At 45.7% G+C, this 19765-nt stretch overlaps 2 protein-coding genes across 3 annotated transcripts in view; one reads left to right on the top strand and one right to left on the bottom strand.

Annotated features, from left to right (window-relative positions):
• Positions 1-19765, top strand: part of SLC9A7 (solute carrier family 9 member A7) — a 116319-nt gene that overhangs the window by 42784 nt on the left and 53770 nt on the right. For both annotated transcript variants that reach the window (XM_059678990.1, XM_059678989.1), the window contains exons 2-3: positions 13127-13326; positions 17517-17594. In XM_059678990.1, the coding sequence (XP_059534973.1) occupies positions 13127-13326; positions 17517-17594 (278 nt within the window). The remainder of the gene's footprint in view (positions 1-13126; positions 13327-17516; positions 17595-19765) is intronic.
• Positions 1480-5100, bottom strand: LOC132224517 (erythroid transcription factor-like). Its single transcript, XM_059679735.1, has 3 exons — positions 4969-5100; positions 2432-2557; positions 1480-1980 (listed from the first exon to the last, which is right to left on the bottom strand). Exons 1-3 carry the CDS (start codon positions 5098-5100, stop codon positions 1612-1614), a joined length of 627 nt encoding a protein of 208 aa, XP_059535718.1. The 3' UTR covers positions 1480-1611.

Here is a 19765-nt window from a genome sequence, read left to right as displayed (position 1 = left end):
GGAGAGGGAGAGAGAGATAGAAATATCAATGATGAGAGAGAATCATTGATCTGTTGCCTCCTGGACGCCACCTACTGGGGATGGAACCCACAACCTGAATATGTGTCCTGATTGGGAATCGAACCAGTGACCTCTTGGTTCATGGGTTGATGCTCAACCACTGAGCCACACCGGTCAGACAGTATTTTTTTCAGGTGTTCATGAACGAAAGCACCTGAGCCTTCCAGCTGTTGTTGATCACAACCATGAGCACTCAGGAAACGGTGCTGTTTGCGGTTAGGAGCCTCTGGGCAGGGTGGAGGCTACACCACGGAGCCTGGCTCAGCCCTGTGCCACCAGCTGTGGGAAAGCCGCTTAACCTGTCTGGGTTAGGATGTCACCTGACTCCGTGCATGCTACAATGTGAGGGTTTGTTCCATGGAAGAACAGATTCCACTTTAGGCGGAGCAGTTCACACAGGTGAGTGGGTGTGTTGGGGAGGGAGTTGGCACTGTGGGGAGATCCCCTCCGGGGTCTAAATATCCCCCCTAGAGGTTATTCTGTTCTCCTAATCTCCCCCTCCTTCTCGACCATTTCCCACAGGGCTGCAGGCCGAGCTGGGCTGAGAGAGAGAAGAGATGAGTGACAGGAGGGCCCATGGACAACCCCACGGTCCCAGACCGGCCTCTGCCCTTCTTGCTGGCTGCCTTTCCAGCCCCACTCTTTCCTCCCATTCCTGTCCTGAACATGTCTTCTGTCCCTTGAAGGTGGGTCCCTCACTTGCACCTATATATATATTGATACCTCCACAAACAAGTGTGCAGAGCTGCTCACGCTGTCAGCCACTCAGAGACACTGTGACAGGGCACAGGATATGCGATACGCTCACATACACATGCTTGCACACAAGTATGCAGACCCACAAAGACCTCCTGGCACACACTACCTCAGGTCACACTGCTAGGTCTCCACATTCCGTCCTACACAGCCCTTGGTGAGCATCCCAGAAATGTTTCTTGAGCAAATGCTGTGCCTGGTACACACGCTGTCACACCGTCTCAGAACCACCCTGCATGGTGCACAATCACATGAGCACAGCCTCACACGTTGCCTCAGCACACCCCGTTGCACACATACCCCCACGTCCTCTCATACAGTCACTGGTGCCCTGTTTCTCACAGTTGTCTGGTGTCATGCACACCATCTCTCACAACCTCACCCCCATGGTCACCACCTCACAGAGCAGTCAGCCACTACACAGTCTCTGCCCATGACGTGTGCATGTACACGCCATATCATACACTCTGGTTGCTGTCACACGCGCTTTCACATACTAGTACACTCATACTTGCACATCATAACCCACTATCATGAAGGGTGACACGTGCTGTCTCACACGGCCTCACACCATCACCAGAGAACCACAGGCACCGTTGCACACCCCACCTACCACAGCTCTTTATTCAGTCCCACTCAGACTCACACCTCCAACTTCAGGACTCTGATGATTTATTTTACAAATCATTGACAGTCCAGACCAAGGGCTATGGGGGGCCCAGAGGTTGGGTTGTAGAAACTTCTGGCTCCACGCGGAGAGGGACCCTACCCCTGCTCTGAGGCCATGCTGTGTCCTCATGGGCTGAGTGGCGCCTCCACAGTGCTGGTGGTGGTGGGAGGCATGGGGCCTGTGGGGAAGGCGCCTCTGGGTGAACCCAACAGGGGCCCGGGGGAAGGCATGAGGTGGCTGACAGGCCCTGACAGCACCTCGGGGGCCGGGCCTTGGTAGAGATGGGCAGTGTCAGGTGGGCCCAATCTCAAGCCTGAGGGCACTTCCCCACAATTCCCACCATCGCTGCCCCCAGCCACCACCATGAAGCCACCAGCTGGAGCATCAGCTGGTCCTGAGCCTTCCAGGCTCGACACTGGCTTCTTTTCTTTCTGTGATGGCCTTGGTTTTCTAGACTTTATACCACCCTTCTGCATGGTCCGTGGTCGGTTCACCTGATGAAAGAGAGGCCATGAGTGTTCCCCAACCTCAGACTTTTGCCTCTGTGTCTCCACCCTTTCCACCCCACTCCTTAAGAGTCAGGAACTGGGTCAAGGACTAGGGGAGCGGGCCCCAGCTGTGGCACAGATAATGCCCTAAGGAGTCATGAGCTTGTGAGGCCCTAAGCGATGGAAAGGCTGAGGGAGCCTCTAGCCATAGGACTAGCTGATGGCTGGAGGGGAGGGGGAAGGAGATGAGAAATGGAGGAGAGAGAAGGGAAAGGGAGGGAAAAGACAGACAGGGAAGAGATATCGGTGCAGAGAAGAGAGGGATGAGGGGGAAAGGAGGGAGGAGAATAACAGGGAGAAGAGAGGAAGGGAGATAGGAAGAATACAGGAAAGGAAAAGGAGAAGGAAGGCCAGGTTAGTGGGATGGGGGTGCAGGGGGAGGCTCCAAGAGGCACACCTGGTGTCGCTTGTAATAAATGCCGCAGGCATTGCACACGGGGTCTCTATCAGCATTCAGCCGCCACACTGCCGTGATGGTTGTCTGGCAGTTGGTGCACTGGGCACCTGCACGCTTGCTGGCCTTCTGGGGGCGGCAAGAAAATGAGGGTCAGTGCACTGGTGGGTGGAGGACCCAGGAGGTGAGGGTCAGGGTGCAGGCAGGGCTTCCTGGACAAGGCATAGACCGAGGGTGCTCTGAGGGGCGAGGACATGGCCTCCTGTCCCGGGGCTTTCCAGATGGCGTGGGGTGCTTCATCAGCGGTTCTCAGCGTTGGCGGACATTGGACTCCCTTGGGGAGTCGAAAACAATCCTGATGCCCAGGCAGCGCCCCAGACCAAGTAAATCAACCCATCTCGGGAGGGCCCCACGGTGATCCCAGTGTGTAGCCAAGGATGAAAAGTGCAGTGCAGGGAGTGGACGGTGTGCCTGCTTGCAGCCCGAGGGTGGGCTGAGGGTAGACACTCCTGTACAGAGCTGGGTCCCTGAGTGGATGGGGCAGGGAGGGGGGATGTGGGTTCTCATAGAGTGTGAGGGCAGAGATCCCTGCCCGGAGTGAGAACAGAGTACCTGGGTGAGGGGAGGCCGGCCTGGGCTCTTACCGGGCGCCTTTGGGGCTTGTTCTGCCTAGTCATCGTCTGACCACCGGCATTGCACAGGTAGCACTGTGGAGCGGCTTTCGCTCTGCCTGACTTTCGCTCTGCCGGACTGTCGCTGTGCCTGGTACACAGGCTATCACACCGTCTCAGAACCACGCTGCATGGCGCACAATCCCAGGCCTCTGGTGAGGTGGACAGGGGGCAAGAGGGACCAGGCTCAGCCCAACTTTGCCTTGGACCCCATCCCCCTCCTCAACCTCCCTGTCCCTTTGGGGGAGCCTCACCACAGGTGGACAGGGGAAGGGTTCCTTGGAGGTTGGGGGAGGAATAGACGGCTGGATTGGGGGGGCTTCTGGTTGGAGGAAAGAAGCTCCTAGGAAAGTCGGGGGGCCCGTAGGCACTGCTGGGGACAGGGATGGAGGAAGGCTCTGCAGGCCCCAGCATCAACAGGTCCGGACTCAGTCGCTGTGCGCTGATGTTCTCGAGGAAGGTGCCTCTTGCATAGGAATCTTCTGAGGCCTGGGGAGGGGTGTACTCCCAGGTGGGGCTCACAGATGCAGGAGGGTGGAGCCCAGTGCGTCCATAGGCCCAGCTGGTGTATGGTGAGCCTCCTGGGGTCCGCTCCAGACAGCAGAGGCATGCATTAACCTCGAAGACTGTTTGGGGTGTGGGTGGGTATGGGAAGGAAGAAAGAAGGGAACAGAAGGTCTGAAGCCATCCTGCTTTCAAGATGCGGTGATTCCCAACAGCCCCACGTGGTGGCCAACCTTCCCACCTTCCCATAGGTTGCCAGAGCAGCTGCTGGCCATTGGGTGACTCCTGGGTCTGAGTCCCACTGCTCACTCTGGCAGCTGCAGTCACCAGCAGCCTTTTCCCAATGGGCTTTTAGCAGAACTTTGTGGAGCCCCATGGGCCACTCAACTAGGCTCACCCCCACCTACTTACCGTATTCATTCCCAATGATGCAGTCTGGGGATGTACGTTCCCAGGTCTGCACATACACAGGGAACCTGATCCACACAGCCTCGGGAAGGCTTCTGGCCATTTCTAAGATGGCTTCTTTGTGGGGTTCTACCCTAGCTAAGGGTCTCCATGGATACCCCAGCAACATGGAACCCTGCCAGAAAAGCAAGTGCAGCAGCTGCCTGCATATGCTCCAACTGGGGCTGGGGATCAAACCTAAACCCAGGTGCATGCCCTTGTCTGGGAATCACACCCGAGACCCTTCAGTGCACAAGCCCATGCTCCAACCACTGAGAACACCAGCCAGTGCTCATCAGAGGGCCCATGAGAGGTTCCTATGGGCCAGGCCTGGAAGTTGCGTATGTCACTGTGCTCACGCCATTGATCAGAACTGTCACATGTCCACCTGTCATTGCAAGGGAGGCTGGGAAATTGAGTGAGTCAGGAAGAAAGGGGAGCAGGGTTGAAAATCCTATAGCAGTGCCTGCTACAGGATTCTGTAGACTCCCCAGAGCTATGCTGTTTCATGTGGTGGCCACTAGCCACAGTCAGGACAGTGGCTCCTGTACAAGGTGAGGGCAAGTCTTCCAGACCAAGGCTGTCAGAGAGAGTCACATCAGGGCTTCCTATACAGGGTCAGGAGGGTGTTTCCAGAGGGCAAGTTTAGGGGTTCCTATGAACGATCAGGTCAGAGATTCCCGAAACGGGTCAAGTTACGGATTTCTGTTGGAAGTCAGGGATAGGTTTCTGCAGAATCCAGCACTGTTATAGGCAAGGCTTCCTGTAGAGGGTCAGAGCCATGGAGCCAGCACAGGGTTAGATCAGCAAGCCCTGCACAGTGTCTGGGCAGGAGGTCCTGTGCCAAGTGGGGCTGTCGGTGCCTATATAGGATGAGGTCTGGACTTAAAGCAGGGGGTCAGGACAGGTGCCTCCCACGGATTCAGGAAAGGTTTTCCCTGTAAGTTCAAGATTGAAGTTCACATTGAGAGTTGGATCACAGGTTCCGGTGGACTCTGTGGGGTAGGGTGTGAGGTAGGGATTGTTGTGCAGAGTGACGTCAGGGGTCATTGTCAACAATGCAAGGCTCCTGAACTCAATCAGGGTTCCCAAGGAGTTTACAGATGGGAATTTCTTTTTTATATAATATATTTTTATTGATTTCGGAGAGGAATGTATAGGGGGAGATAGAACTATCAGTGATGAGAGAGAATCATTGATCGGCTTCCTCCTGCACGCCCCCTACTGAGGATCAAGCCCACAACCTGGGCATGTGCCCTGACAGGGAATCAATATTCAACTACTGAGTCACACTGGTTGGGCTGGATGGATGTCTTTAAGAAAGTTTTTTATTATAGAAAATTTCAAAGACATATAAGTTGAGACAATAGTATTGTGATATTGTGGTTTTCCTGAGAAATATGTATTTGGTCACAGATTTGAAAATTCTGTGACAAGGTTTGCAATTCCCTTGATAAGAGCAATAAAGGTGTCTTAATATTCATAACAGTCCCCTTTCAAACACATATGAGTTTATGTAGTGAGGTGACTTTTGGAAAGCACCTCAGGATGGGGGCTTGTTGCCAGGGGAACCAACTGTGTGATTAGAGGACTGGAACTTTTAGTCCCATCCCCCGGACCTCTGGAGAGGGGAAAGAGGCTATAAATTCAGTTTGGCCACCAATGGCCAATGATTTAACAATTGATGAGGTTGTAGAGCTTCCAGGTTGGTGAACACGTGGACGTGCTGGGAGTGTTGAGCTCAGAGAGGACATGGAATCTTTATGCCCTTTCTCTATACCATGCCCTAAGCATCTCTTCTATCTAGCTGTTCCTTAGTTTTATCCTTTTATAATAAACTGGTCATCTATTAAGTAAAATGTCTCTGAATCCTATGAGTCATTCTAGCAAATTACTTGAACCCAAGGAAGTGGTTCTAGGGACCTCTGGTTGGTCAGAAACACAGTTGACAATCTGGATTTGTGATTGGCTTCTGAAGTCGAGGGTGGGGTGAGATGGACAATCTTGTGGGCCTGAGCCCTTAATTTGTGGGATCTGAAGTTGTTTCCAGGTAAGTATCAGAATTGAGTTGAATTGTAGGATACCCAGCTGGTGTCGGAGAATTGCCTGTGGTATGAAACACACACACAGAAGTATAATAAATCAAACTCCATGTACCCATTACCCAGCTTTGTTAATTACCAGTTTATAGTCAATCTTGCTTTACCTGTACCCGCCACAGCTACCGCTTCCCATGACACAAAACCTCAAATTTTATTTGTAAACTAGAGGCCCGGTTGCATGGATTCGTGCATGGGTGGGGTCCCTCAGTCTGGCCTGCGCCCTCTCACATTCTGGGACCCCTCGCCTACAGGGATTGGTCCAAAACCAGCAGTCCAACATCCCCCCGAGGGATGTAGCAGTGCTGAAGCTGCAGGCGGCCAGGGAGGAGCCCCAGCTGGGGCCTGGTGCAGCTCCACTGCTGCTCATCCTGGCCCCACTGCGCCTGCCGCCACCACCGCTTGGTAGCGTTGCCATGGAGGCAGGAGAGGCTCCCATAGTGGCAGCTGTGCTTGCCAGCCGTGAGCCCAGCTTCTGGCTGAGCAGCCCTCCTGCTGTGGGAGCACACTGACCACCAGGGGGCATCTCCTGCTTTGAGTATCTGCCCCCTGGTGATCAGTGCACATCATAGCGACCGGTAGACAGGACATTCTGGTCGTTCCAATCGTTCGGTCGTAACAGTTGCTTAGGCTTTTATATATAGAGATATTTCAGTATTTATCTGCAAAAGATCAGGAATCTTTGAAAATTATAGCCATAATACATGATTACTCCTTAACAATAATAGCAATTTCATAATAAAGGGTGTCCCCAAAACTGTATATATGCTTTGAATAATTAATTCCATTGTTTGTTTGTTTTCAGATTTAAACCATTGGAATTAATAATTATTCAAAGTGTGTATACATTTCCTGGACACACTGTATTTGTTAAAATATCCAGTGAGTTCACATTTCCCCAATTGACTTTTTTTAGTTTGATTTAGAATGCAAATAAGGTCCCTGCAACCCCACTTGGTTAATCTGTCTTAATCTGCAGGTTTGATTGAGTAACTTGTCAGAGCATGCTGAGTTCTAGTTGTGTGAACCTGAATGATAACCAGTGCTTGAACCAAAGAAAGAGGTGGAAGAAGATCATGCTGATGTAAGAAACCCGCAGAGAATTTTTAGAAAAATTTATTTGTGCCAAACTTACAACATTGCCAGGAAGCAAGATCTCAAGTGCTTCCAAGAATGCGTTTTACAATTTCTTTTGCACATTTGAAATTGAGGGAAGTAAGGAAGATTACACGGAGGTGGGAGAAAGCAAGGTGGGGATTGGATTACAGGGTTGCTAACAAAATTAGACGCTCTCTTGAGGGTGGTTAGCAAAAAAGAGCCATATCAGAGGCATATTAACGTAGATACATGGAAACAATGGACAGGCCTGGCTTAAGGCAAAGATAAACCTTTTACTAACAAAGTTATGTGTCTGGGACGTAACTATACATCATGGCCTGCACAGATAGGAGTTTATGATCAGATGCTGTGATGTCACTTTCCCTAGAAACCTTTTTATTATCCACACTAGATAATGTAGAGATCTACTTAATTGGAGGAATAATTTTGATTTTTTTTTCTCCTGAGAGGCATGATGCTTTTAGGAAAGCTTGATAAAGTTCTTGTACTTGTAGCCTTTCTCTCCTGCAATTAATTCTCTGTACTGCTCCTATAGTATCTTCTAAAAGTCAGGCCTGCCCTAGCCATTTGGCTCAGTGGATAGAGTGTCAGCCTACAGACTAAATGATCCCAGGTTCAATTTCGGTCAAGGGCATATGCCTGGGTTGTGGTCTCGATTTTTTAAAAAAAATAAATAAATTAAAAATTAGGCCTGATTATGTTCCTTCTTAGCCCAGTAGTCTCTGTGACCTCTTGTTTCCTGTGGGAAAGATCTGCTCTCAGGAGCTTGGCTTAAAGAGATGGCTCATCATCTTCCCTTTATCAGCCTCGCTCCTTGACACTTGGTCTCCACCCTCCCCCTTACTCCCAACATGGGGTATGCTCCAGCCACGCTGCTGTGGTGAATGCTCACTTTCCCACCTCATGCTGACAGCTTTATCTGAAATATAATTCACACCCCCTCTTCTTTCATCCATAAGTCTGACTCATCTTGAAAGACACAACTGAGGAGTCACCTTTTCTGTGAAGTTTTCTTCAGCTACTTTTTCGCTTGAAAAATTATTCATTCTCTTCTTCACTATGGCACCTTTTCAAATGTTTTACAGTTTTAATCCTCACCCAAGAACATGCTTAGAGAGAGGGAGGGAGAGAAAGAGGGAGGGAGGAAAGAGAAAAAGACAGAGAGAAAAAGACAGAGAAAGAGACACAGAGAGTGAGAGGGAGCAAGAAACCAATAAGTTGCCTTCAGCATTCGCCCTGACAGGGGCTCAAACCTGAAAACCAGGCTTGTGCCCTGACCCGGAATGGAACCAGCAACCCTTCAGTGCAGGGGACAATTCTCAACAAAGGAGGCACTCTGGCTGGGCTATGCCACCATATATATATTGATTATATATATATTGATTTCAGAGAGGAAGGGAGAGGGAGAGAGAGATTGAAAGGCCAATGATGAGAGAGAATCATGGATTGGCTGCCTCCTGCACTCCCCCCTCTGGGGATCAAGCCCGCAACCTGGGCATGTGCCCTGACTGGGAGTCAACCGTGACCTCCTGGTTCCTAGGTCGACTCTCAACCACTGAGCCATGCCAGCTGGGCTATGCTATCTTTTTATGCCTCTGTTTTGTGGTGCTTGTCACGATTTGACTGGCTTTTTGTTACTTATGTGTTTCCTGGAAGGGCAGGGGTGTTTATATGGAAGCTCAGGGCAGGTGCTGTGACCTGGCCAGCACAGTCTCCTCAGCAGGCAGCTAAGAGCCCTCCCCTCCTGCAAGGCAGAGTAAATGAACTGGAGAGCATTATGGTAAGTGAAATAAGCCAGTCAATGAAGGAAAAATACCACATGATCTCACTCATTCATGGATAATAGAGACCATTATAAACCTTTGAACAATAATAGATACAGAGGCAGAGCTGCCTCAAACTGATTGTCAAACTGCAGCGGGAAGGCCAGGGTGGGTTGGGGGGCAGGAGGGAGGGGGGTAAGAGATCAACCGAAGGACTTGTATGCATGCATATAAGCATAACCAATGGACATAAGACACTGGGGGGTAGGGGAGGCTAGGGGACTGTCTAGGGCGGGGGGATAAAATGGATACATATGTAATACCCTTTGTAATACTTTAAGCAATAAAACAATTTAAAAAAAAGTAAATGTGTTTGGTACCAACTCATGGACTTAGAGGGATTAACAACAGATTTTGGATTATAGCTTCTCCACCCTGTGCTTTGTTTTATCAAGTAGGCTGTTAAATATGATATGATTTTGAGCTGAGCTGAGTTAAAACCAGTGAGCAATTATATTATATTCCGTCCTCATAGACATGTAAAAGGTTTTGCTGGGTATATGGTGTGTTTCTTTTCATATCATTAATGTTGACTCTGATTATTGACTTTGGATACTTCGCAGACACCAGTTTCATGACTCAATCGAATTGCATCAAAAACACAAAGCTCTGATCTTTCCAGATAATATTTTCTTGCCTGCCAAAACCCAGACATAAATGGGGAGGGGGAAGGCATTATGTTCACAATTTAGGGAACTAACACTTCCATATGAATATAATCTGTTAATATGATTTGTAGTTGGATTATAGTTTTTTTTATTTTCATGATTTTATTCAGCAACCATTAATTGAGTAATGAGCATGTTCCAGACGTTGTGCTGGGGCCAGTGGAGCCTGCAATCTCATGGGGAGGACACACAATAACAGTTGTGTGGGCCCTGATAGCACAGAGGAAGGTGTGATTAAATGACAAAGGAGTGGTTCAATGACTCAGCTGAGTACTGCAGGTGAATAGGAACCGACCAGGTTGATTGTGGCGGTAGAGGCGGGAGCAGGAGAGAGAGTAGGGACTGGGAGACGGACCTGACAGTGAGTACCAAGAGCAGTGAGGTAGTAAGGGACCTGGCTTCAGTACTTAGCTATCAGTTCTTTTTTTAAAAAAATTATAAAGCATATATTTATTGATTTCAGAGAGGAAGGGAGAGGGAGAGAGAGATAGAAACATCAATGATGAGAGAGAATCATGGATCAGCTGCTTCCTGCATGCCCCCCATTGGTGATCGAGCCTGTAACCCAGGCATGTGCCTTTGACCAGGTATCCAACTGTGACCTCCTGATTCATAGGTTGATGCTCAACCATGGAGCCACACCGGCTGGGCTATCAGTTTTATTTTTAATGGGATGGTATAGAACTAAAATGGCTCAACAATGAAAATTAAGTCCTGTCTTTCCTCTGACCCCCAGCCATGAAAGTCCTCTCCCTAGAGACAGCCACTGTTACACTTTCTTGGGTAAATCTTTCCACAGAGTTTTGCTGCATTTATAAACCTGAGATCGATTTTCTTTTTATTCCCAGGCAAAAGGTAAATGCTATACAACTTGTTCTGCACCTTGCTTCCCCCCCCCCCTTAATGTATTGGAAGTAGTGTTGCTGTATTCTTTTTAATATAATGGCTACAGACTCTGTTATGTGAGGGGACCACAATTTATTGAGCCAGTACCCTTTGGAAGGGACATTTAGGCCTTTCATAATAATGTTGTTATCCATCCCATGAAGTACATGGGAATAAGTCAGCTGCAGCCACAGAGAGTGGAGCTGAGGGTTGTAAATATATTCACCTCTTACTTCAGGTTCAGTTAACAAACAAAAACCCAGGCATATTAGGGAAAGAACCCAATATAATTTCAAGAAATTAATCATTGAAATTACAAACTCAACCAGTAGGGTAAAGTATTGAAGAGAGAATTGGTGAACCAAAGGATGAATAATCTGAAGTAATTGTTTGGGAAGTTGGGATAGAGAAGCAGAAGGAAAAGATATCTACATGTTGAAGTGCAGCGCAGTGCTGAGAACACATGAATCAAAGCTACGTGTCAATATAGATGATGCTCACAAGCACATTGTGGAGTGAAGAAAAGCAAGTTACAGACTAATTCAGACCATGTGTAATTCATACCCACAAGTCAAAACAGTATTGATTTTTTTTTAAATTGAGAAAGTCTTGAATTTTTGCAGCTTTGGAATTCACTATCTTCTTTTTTAAAAATTTACCTTTATTGTTGAAAGTATTACAGATACTCCCTTCTTCCCCATTGCCCCCTCCCTCCCACTCCCACAACCCCCCTCAGGCCTTCACCATCCTATTGTCTGTGTCCATGGGTTATGCATATATGCATACAAATTCTTTGGTTAATCTCTTTGCACTCATGCATTTATCCCTGCCTTCCCTCTGAGATTCATCAGGCTGTTCCATGTTTCTATGTCTCTGGATCTATTTTGTTCATCAGTTTATTTTGTTCATTACATTCCACATATAAGTGATATCACATGATTCTTGTCTTTCTCTGACTGACTTATTTCGCTTAGCATAATATTCTCCAGATCCCTCCAAGCTGTCTCAGAGGGTAAGAGAACCTTCTTTTTTTACAGCTGCATAATATTCCATTGTGTAGATGTACCATAGCTTTTTAAATCCATGCATTATGGGGTTTTTATTGTTTTTCTCTAATGACAACTCCTTTTGGTATTGACTAACATGTTGTTTAAAAAGTCTGGTGTATTTTATATTCCTTTAAAGGTTTTAAAATTATTTCATGTTAAGTTGATATTATTAAGAACCTGATTTTTAATATAAATATAATTTTACAACTTGTTTTTTTTCCACAAAAGGCAGCAAACTGCAAGTATCTATAATACAAGTCAATAATGATGATGATGATGATGTAATACTGAGGCAGAATTTGGCTTAAAACTCTAAGGTTTTCCTAGATTTTGTATATTGTTTATTCAACAATACCTTGTGAATTCTCATATATCTTGGTGATAAGGGACATTATAAACATATACATAGAATATGCAAACATTGCTTACCTTTTTCTCATGTAACTTTCTCCTTCAATGGCAAAATGGCATAGGGGAACATTTTATCATTCTATCTTTTTATTATTGCTAGCAAAGAACTGAATATAGAGAGATGTCTGGATTTTTCCTCCTAAGAGAGAAATGTAGAAAGTGGTGGTTATTTGTGGTGTGTGAGTTTTTTTTTTTTTCCTTCACATTTCACTCACTTTTCCTTGGGCATGTGTGACTCATGTCCAAGATCAGGGGAACAACATTCCTTTCTCACTCATGGAATTGAATGCTTATATACGACTTTATTGTGTGTGCGTGTGTGTGGGGATTCCTAATGGAAAAACCTTACTAAGGAGAAATGAGACTTAAAGACTTGCAGGTCATTATGTTATCTGTATCATAGCCACAGGCCCTGGAAGTTGACTGCATAGTGCATAGTCCCTGGATCATAACTGCAAAAATGTGCACTGTGGTGTTTAGCTTCCCGAGGGATGTAATTACTTTTTCCATGATACCTAGTCCTTGAAATGACCCAAACAAAATATTTCTTTTTATCTTCTTCCTCTGGTACGTGGCAAAGCATATTGTATTTGTTACAACTAGAAATTCCTACAGTGCAGCCCGGTCCTTGTCGGCAGATGGCAGCCGGACTGGCCTGAGGGCTGTTGCTGGTGCAAATCAAAGAGCTCAGAGGTTCTATCCTTGGCAGAAAAAAAAATTGCTTCTTATCATCCCATCTTCCTTCACTAAAAGCCCGAGAAATGACATGCGATCAGTTGTTAAAAAGTACTCATCGCCATAATAACCGTGAAAGATACTGTCCTACCTTGTCCTCCTGGTGGCTGAGGGATGGTTAACCCTTTTAAAGGATTGTGCAGTTGCTCCTAAAATACATACCCTGTGCCTGAGCTTTAAGATGACTTCTGAGTTGCTTAGTTGTCCTAATCACCCATGCCATCATTTCCATGCATTCTCTGTCCTTTCACAGGCCTCATGTGTGTTTTTTTTCCACTCTGTTTCAGGGCTCATCGTCGGGGTGATCCTGAGGTATGGCACCCCTGCCACCAGTGGCCATGACAAGTCCCTCAGCTGCACTCAGGAAGACAGGGCCTTCAGCACATTATTAGTCAATGTCAGTGGGAAGTTCTTTGAATACACCCTGAAAGGAGAAATCAGCCCCGGCAAGCTCAACAGTGTAGAGCAGAATGACATGCTGAGGAAGGTGAGCTGGGGACACTCAGTGGTTGTTGTCTGACGGGGGTTTTGACTTCCAGTTTTGTCTTTTTTTTTTAAATATTTTTTATTGATTAAGATATTACATATGTGTACCCTCTACCCCCCCCCCCCCCCGCTCATCCCCTCACCCCCCCGTTGTCCGTGTCCATTGGTTAGGCCTATATGCTTGCATATAAGTCCTTTGGTTGATCTTTCCCCCTTGCCCCCACCCTCCCCTACCTTCCCTCCAAGTCCCGACAGTCCAATCAATGCCTCTCCGTCTCTGGATCAGTCCTTGTTCATCAGTTTATGTTGTTCATTATATTCCACAAATGAGTGAGATCCTGTGGTATTTATCCGCTCTCCAGTTCCATCCATGCTGTGGCAAATGGTAAGAGTTCCTTTTTCTTCTTCCTCTTCTTAAAGAATACCTTTCAGCATTTCATATAATGCTGGTTTGGTGGTGATGAACTCCTTTAGCTTTTTCTTATCCGTGAAGCTCTTTATCTGACCTTCCATTCTGAATGATAGCTTTGCTGGATAAAGTAATCTTGGTTGCAGGTTCTTGCTATTCATCACTTTGAATATTTCTTGCCACTCTCTTCTGGCCTGCATGGTTTCTGTTGAGAAATCAGCTGACAGTCGAATGGGTACTCCCTTGTAGGTAACCTGACTGTCTTTCTCTTGCTGCTTTTAAGATTCTCTCTTTATCTTTTGCTCTTGGCATTTTAATTATGATGTGTCTTGGTGTGGTCCTCTTTGGATTCCTTTTGTTTGGGGTTCTCTGCGCTTCCTGGACTTGTAAGTCCATTTCTTTCACCAGGTAGGGGAAGTTTTCTGTCATTATTTCTTCAAAAAGGTTTTCAATATCTTGCCCTCTCTCTCCTTCTGGTACCCCTATAATTCTGATGTTGGTACGCTTGAAGTTGTCCCAGAGGCTCCGTACACTATCTTCATATTTTTTGAATCTCTTTTCTTTTTTCTTTTTCGGTTGGGTATTTTTTGTTTCTTTGTATTTCAAATCTTTGACTTGATTCTTGGGATCCTCTTGTCTGCTGTTGGATCTCTGTAAATTATTCTTTATTTCAGTCAGTGTATGCTTAATTTCTAGTTGGTCCTTTTTCATGTCCTCCATGGTCTCACTATACTCCTTGAGGGATTCATTAAATTTATCGGCGGTTTCCATAAAATTCTTGAAAAACCTTATAAACGTGGCCTTGAACTCTATATCCAGTCGTTTGCTTTCCTCCGTTTCTGCCATTTGTGACCTTTTTCTTTGTCTCCGCATTTTGGCTGCTTCCCTGTGTTGATAGAGTGGCCCTGCGCGCCAGGTGTCCTGCAGGGCCCAGTGGCTCAGCCTCCCCAGTTACCTGGGGTAGACACTCTTGGTGCACTCTTGGTGCCTTGGTTGTTGTAGGATCACTGGGAGGAATTGACCTCCAGGCCAATTGGCTGTGGGAATCAGCTGTGTCTGAAGTGGGAGAATGGTCCCCCTCTGACCACTGGGTACAGTGGCTCCTGGATCTAAGGAGGTGCTAATTCAGCCCCTGCCTGAGGCCACACAGCAGGAGCCACGAAGAGGCTCAGCTGTGAAGCAATGCAAGCTGCTGCGGGGCCTTGGGCCTTCTCTTGGAAGTTCCCGGTCTGCCTGGCTGGGCTGTAGTTAGGTACATTCACATGCAAAAGCCTCTGCCGCAGCCTGGGTGGGGCGGGGTCTCAGGGAGTCAAGGGGCGGTGAAAGCAGCTATGGTGATTCTCCGCGCCCGCCCGGAGCCGCGCGTCTCAGTGTCCCCGTAATGGCTGCAAGCACCTCTGAGGGAAAGCCGCCCTCAAGTTCACCCGCTGCCGCCTGACAGACCAGCCTCTCCCCGTATGAGCCCTGGGTCCCCAGAGACCCGCTGGAACCGGAGTTCAGAGCAGTCGGGAGCTTGTGATCCAAAAAGACAGCCGCGTCCTCAGGCGCCACCCCCTTTCCGCGCGCGCGAGCCGCCGTACCTCTGCACTTCACCTCCGCACCTCTGCACCTCACCTCCGCAGCTCCCCTGGCTCTCAGCGTGCCCCTCTTTTCTTCTAGTTGTAGAAATTACACTCAGCCAGCCTTCCTGTTGTTCTGGACGATGTTTGCTCTGACCCTTGCGGTATTCTTCAATTGTTGTGTGAGGCGACAATTTCCCGGTGTTTATCTATGCCGCCATCTTAGTTTCTCCTCCAGTTTTGTCTTGATCTTATGGAGAGAAACCCTTTTAAACTCCTGGAGCATAGGTGGCATCCCTGCCTCTCCATTTTCCTGGGAAGCTTTGGGGTTATAATGAAGAGAAGAAAGAACCATATTTGAACTTGAGCCTTTCAGCTTTGCGAGGTTCAGTGGCTGACTTGGGACACTGATGGGTGTGGTGGGTTTGTACATTCCCATTCAGCTTGTCTCTCCAATCCCCATCTTTTCTTTACTATGTCTTTTATTACGGTTTAGGGATGAGGTTGTTTCTTTCTTAAGAATGGTTTCACTTTCAGTTTGTTAATTCAGAATTCAGAAGTATAATTCTTAGTTCTTCATGATCCTTTGGCCATATCCTATAAATATTGAATGAGAATTCCCTCTCATTGGTGATTGATGCCAATGGCTTATTCTTCAGAGGAAGGATATTTCTTAGAATTTGAATCCAAACATTGGTTTTCATTTGATGTTGGGGCTAGCTAAAATACTCCACAGGAAAAAGGATTCTGTTTCTCCTTACTTGGGTGATTTTCAGCGTAAGCAAAAGATGTGTATTTATCCTCTTATATTCTAGTACCTTATAGACCTGGGCTTATCAGCAGGAAGGCTTCTGGATAAAGTCTGGGGGATACAACTCGTGGGAGCTCCTTGTAATATGGAATAAGGCTAATTAATGTGTGTGAAGGCTTGCAGTCAAACACAGAGTATAGCCTGTGCTCCAAAAATTAAATTGTTATTGATCTCCAGATCTACCCTAATCCTTAAAGAAAATTATTCTCAACCTGGAGCATTCAATATGCCCATCTTCTCCTTGTCCCAAATGGCAGTTCTAATGCGCTCTTTTCTTTCAACCTTTCATAAGCCTGCAGGGGATGGTGTGGGAGTCAAGAAACTCTTGTGCTGCTTCATGCATTACTGGGTGTGGTGACTTCCAGCAAGTGCCACTCACTTTGGCCCCAGTATCCTCATACTGCATAGGTATTGTCCAAATCCCCTTCTCACTTGGACAGTCCCTGCTTTTCAGACTATTCTTACCTTCAGCAAGAAGATAGAATAAAACATATTTTTGAGAGAACCATTCTCTTTGTAATTAGACTGGTTAACATTTCCCGTTTCTAAAGAGAAATGCTAACTTTGGTTTTAATAATTATAATGATTTAATAATTAATTGAAATAAGAGACAAATGATCTACTAAAATGAACAAATTTTTTATTTAAAGAGTTAGGAAGTTTATAGAATGGTTATGTTTTCTGGATGTGATAAGACTTTGATGTCTAATAATTTCACAATGATTTCCCTGTATCAAACCTACAGGTAATGTTAGTCCCCTTAGAACTGCTGAATTTATGTTGATGTTCAGGAAACCATTAGCATCGCTGGAGACTTTGATCTAGGCCACATCATGTGTCACAGAAGGCTGGCCACTCAAAACAGACTTAAATTTGGTAGCATTATATCTATAAATGATTCTGTGAGAGGATCCAGAAAATTAATAAGATTGATGACTGCATCTTTTATTGCAGTTGAGCCTTCATAAAGGTTTGCTAAAAATCAAGATGTTTTCTTTCTTGTTTAAACACATTGACCAAAAGCTTTGTCTGAGGTCTCAAAATTGCACTGTACTATCATATAGTAGTATGTATTAAACAGCAGAGCAAGAGTAGAACTCAGAAGTGCTATGTGGACAAGAACACGTCAGCCCACAGGGGAGCTGTGGCTTCTCTTCTGTGATGAGCTCATGCTTTTCCACATTTATGTCACGGGCTTTAACTATTCACACTTTATCCAGTGGCTTAAAATATTTTTTTTTATTTTTTTTTATTTTTTTTTTTTATTGCTTAAAGTATTACAAAGGGTATTACATATGTATCCATTTTATCCCCCCGCCCTAGACAGTCCAGTGGCTTAAAATATTAAGCAAACATCATAGCACCAATTGGTATTAACCTAAAAATGGGCTTTTTTCCTTTTAAACTTTTAGGTAACGTTTGACCCAGAGGTCTTTTTCAACATTCTGCTGCCTCCAATTATTTTCCATGCTGGATACAGTTTGAAGAAGGTAAGAGATTTTTGCCAGTATTTCTTTTTTTTTCAAGCTTAAAAATAGTCATAAATTATCCACAGATAACAACATAACGACATTCTTGGGGCAAATGATCATAAAAACAAAAGCTTTGTATAGTTGAAAAATGAAATATATCATACTGTAAACACATTCCAAACTATTGCTCATAATAGTACACGTGTGTGTGGTTTATAAGGTAATGCCACAAAGTGGGTCTGGTGTACCTGTACCAATTACTTTATGGAAACTATGGAAAGAATTCCCACGACAAACAGATTTCTTGCTGGTTGACCTTTTAATAATGTTATTGCTTGGTTTAAAGCTTTAGTTTCTCTTGATAGGTAGAAAGGCTTTAAATTATGTAAGGAGTATGATTTTTTGCCAGTATTTCTTAAAGTATGGGGATCTCTGTTTTAATTCACCTGCATAATTTTCTAGTTTTTTACTTCTCCCAGATTGCTTATTACTGTGTTCTGTACCCACTCAGAGACTATAGTTGACTCATCATCAGTGATTCATTTTTGTTTTAAAATCTGGAACTGTCATACATTGCCAGTGGGAATGGAAAATGGCAGAGCCGTTCTGAAAAACAGTTCCTCAGTTTCTTATAAAACTAAAGTTGAAATTCCCATAGGACCCAGCAATTTTATTCCTGAGGATTTATCCCAGAGAAATGAAAACTTATATTCACACAAAAACCTGTATGTGATTATTCATAGCAACTTCATTTGTAATAGCCTCAAACTGGAAACAACTAAAATATCCTACAGTAAGTAGATGGTTAAATGAACATCCATACCATGGGATACTACTTACCAATAAAATGCAGCAAAACTATTGATATATACAGCACTCTGTATGGATCTCAAAGGCATTATGCTGAGTGAAAAAAAAATCAAATCACAAAAGGTCACATACTGTATGATATCATTTCTGTAGCATTCTAGAAATAACAAAATTATAGGGATGGAGAACAGATTAGTGGTTTCCAGGGATTAGGGATGTGGGAGTGAGAGGGGATGTGTGTGACTATGAAGGGAGAGTATGAGGGAGATTTTTCTGATGATACAACAGTTCTGTGTTTTGATGGCAGTGGTGCTTACATGAATCTACCCATGCAATAAAATGACTAGTTTAAGAGGCAAACATCATCTGTCCATAATATACACAGGCAGCACCCTCATTTGGTCACTGTGGTATGTCAAGTCTTTGAAGGCTTCTCTTCTGAGCAGTGGTTTAAGGACAGTAGGCATTCCTTGACACCTTCTTCTGCCTCAAAGACAGGCAAGCACTGGGGAAGACCAAAGCCAAGGCCTCAGATCCTCTGTCTGGAACACAGGCCAGAGGATGCCCGCAGCCTTTTGTGTGGCTATACTTCATGGTGGATTCTCGATCCAGGCTGAGTTCTTGTGTCTTGTCTGTCTCTGATGTTGCTCGGCTGTCATGCCTGGACTCTCCTGCCTCTTTAAATTTTAAGATAAAGTGTTCCTGGCCCCTGTTTAATTAGGGTGTTTGGAGGGATTTTGTTCATCTGTTTTTGTTAAGTAGTTCTGATTGTCCAATGAAAATAATTTATGCCTTGAAGAGTAAGAGCCATGGCTCAGGATCGCAAGAACATGGATTTTCCCCATCAAAATATTCCACAGGTTAATGAGAAGTACAGTGTGTGTGTGTGCGTGTGTGTGTGTGCGTGTGTACGCGCACATGTGCGCGTGTGTTTTAAGGAAGCCAATGAATGTACAGAGACATTAAGAGAATTACAGCTTTGCCGCCCCTTTCTGAGTAATTGCTATATCCTGTACCCATGTAAGTATATGAACATATCTATCAGCTTGCCCTTCCTTTTAAAAAAAATCCTCACCCAAGGATATTTTTTGAAGGGAGGGAGAGAGACAGAGAGAGAAACATTGATATGAGAGAGACACATCCATCGGTTCCTTCCTGCACATGCCCTGACCGGGGCCTGGGATGGAACCTGTAACTGAGGTACATGCTCTTGACCAAAATCGAGGTTGTGACCCTTCAGTCTGTGGGCTGACTCTCTAACCACTGAGAAAACTGGCTAGAGCAAAAACTTGCCCATCTTAACTTAGAATTAGTTGTTTCTCATTTCTTCACATCTATCTTTCCCAGGCTCTAAAGATTAATCCAGATGAACATCAGGA

The sequence above is a fragment of the Myotis daubentonii genome, chromosome X (assembly GCF_963259705.1).
Source record: "Myotis daubentonii chromosome X, mMyoDau2.1, whole genome shotgun sequence".
Lineage (NCBI taxonomy): Eukaryota > Metazoa > Chordata > Mammalia > Chiroptera > Vespertilionidae > Myotis > Myotis daubentonii.
Note: the sequence above shows the minus strand (reverse complement) of the source record. Positions and strands in the feature narration are given on the sequence as shown.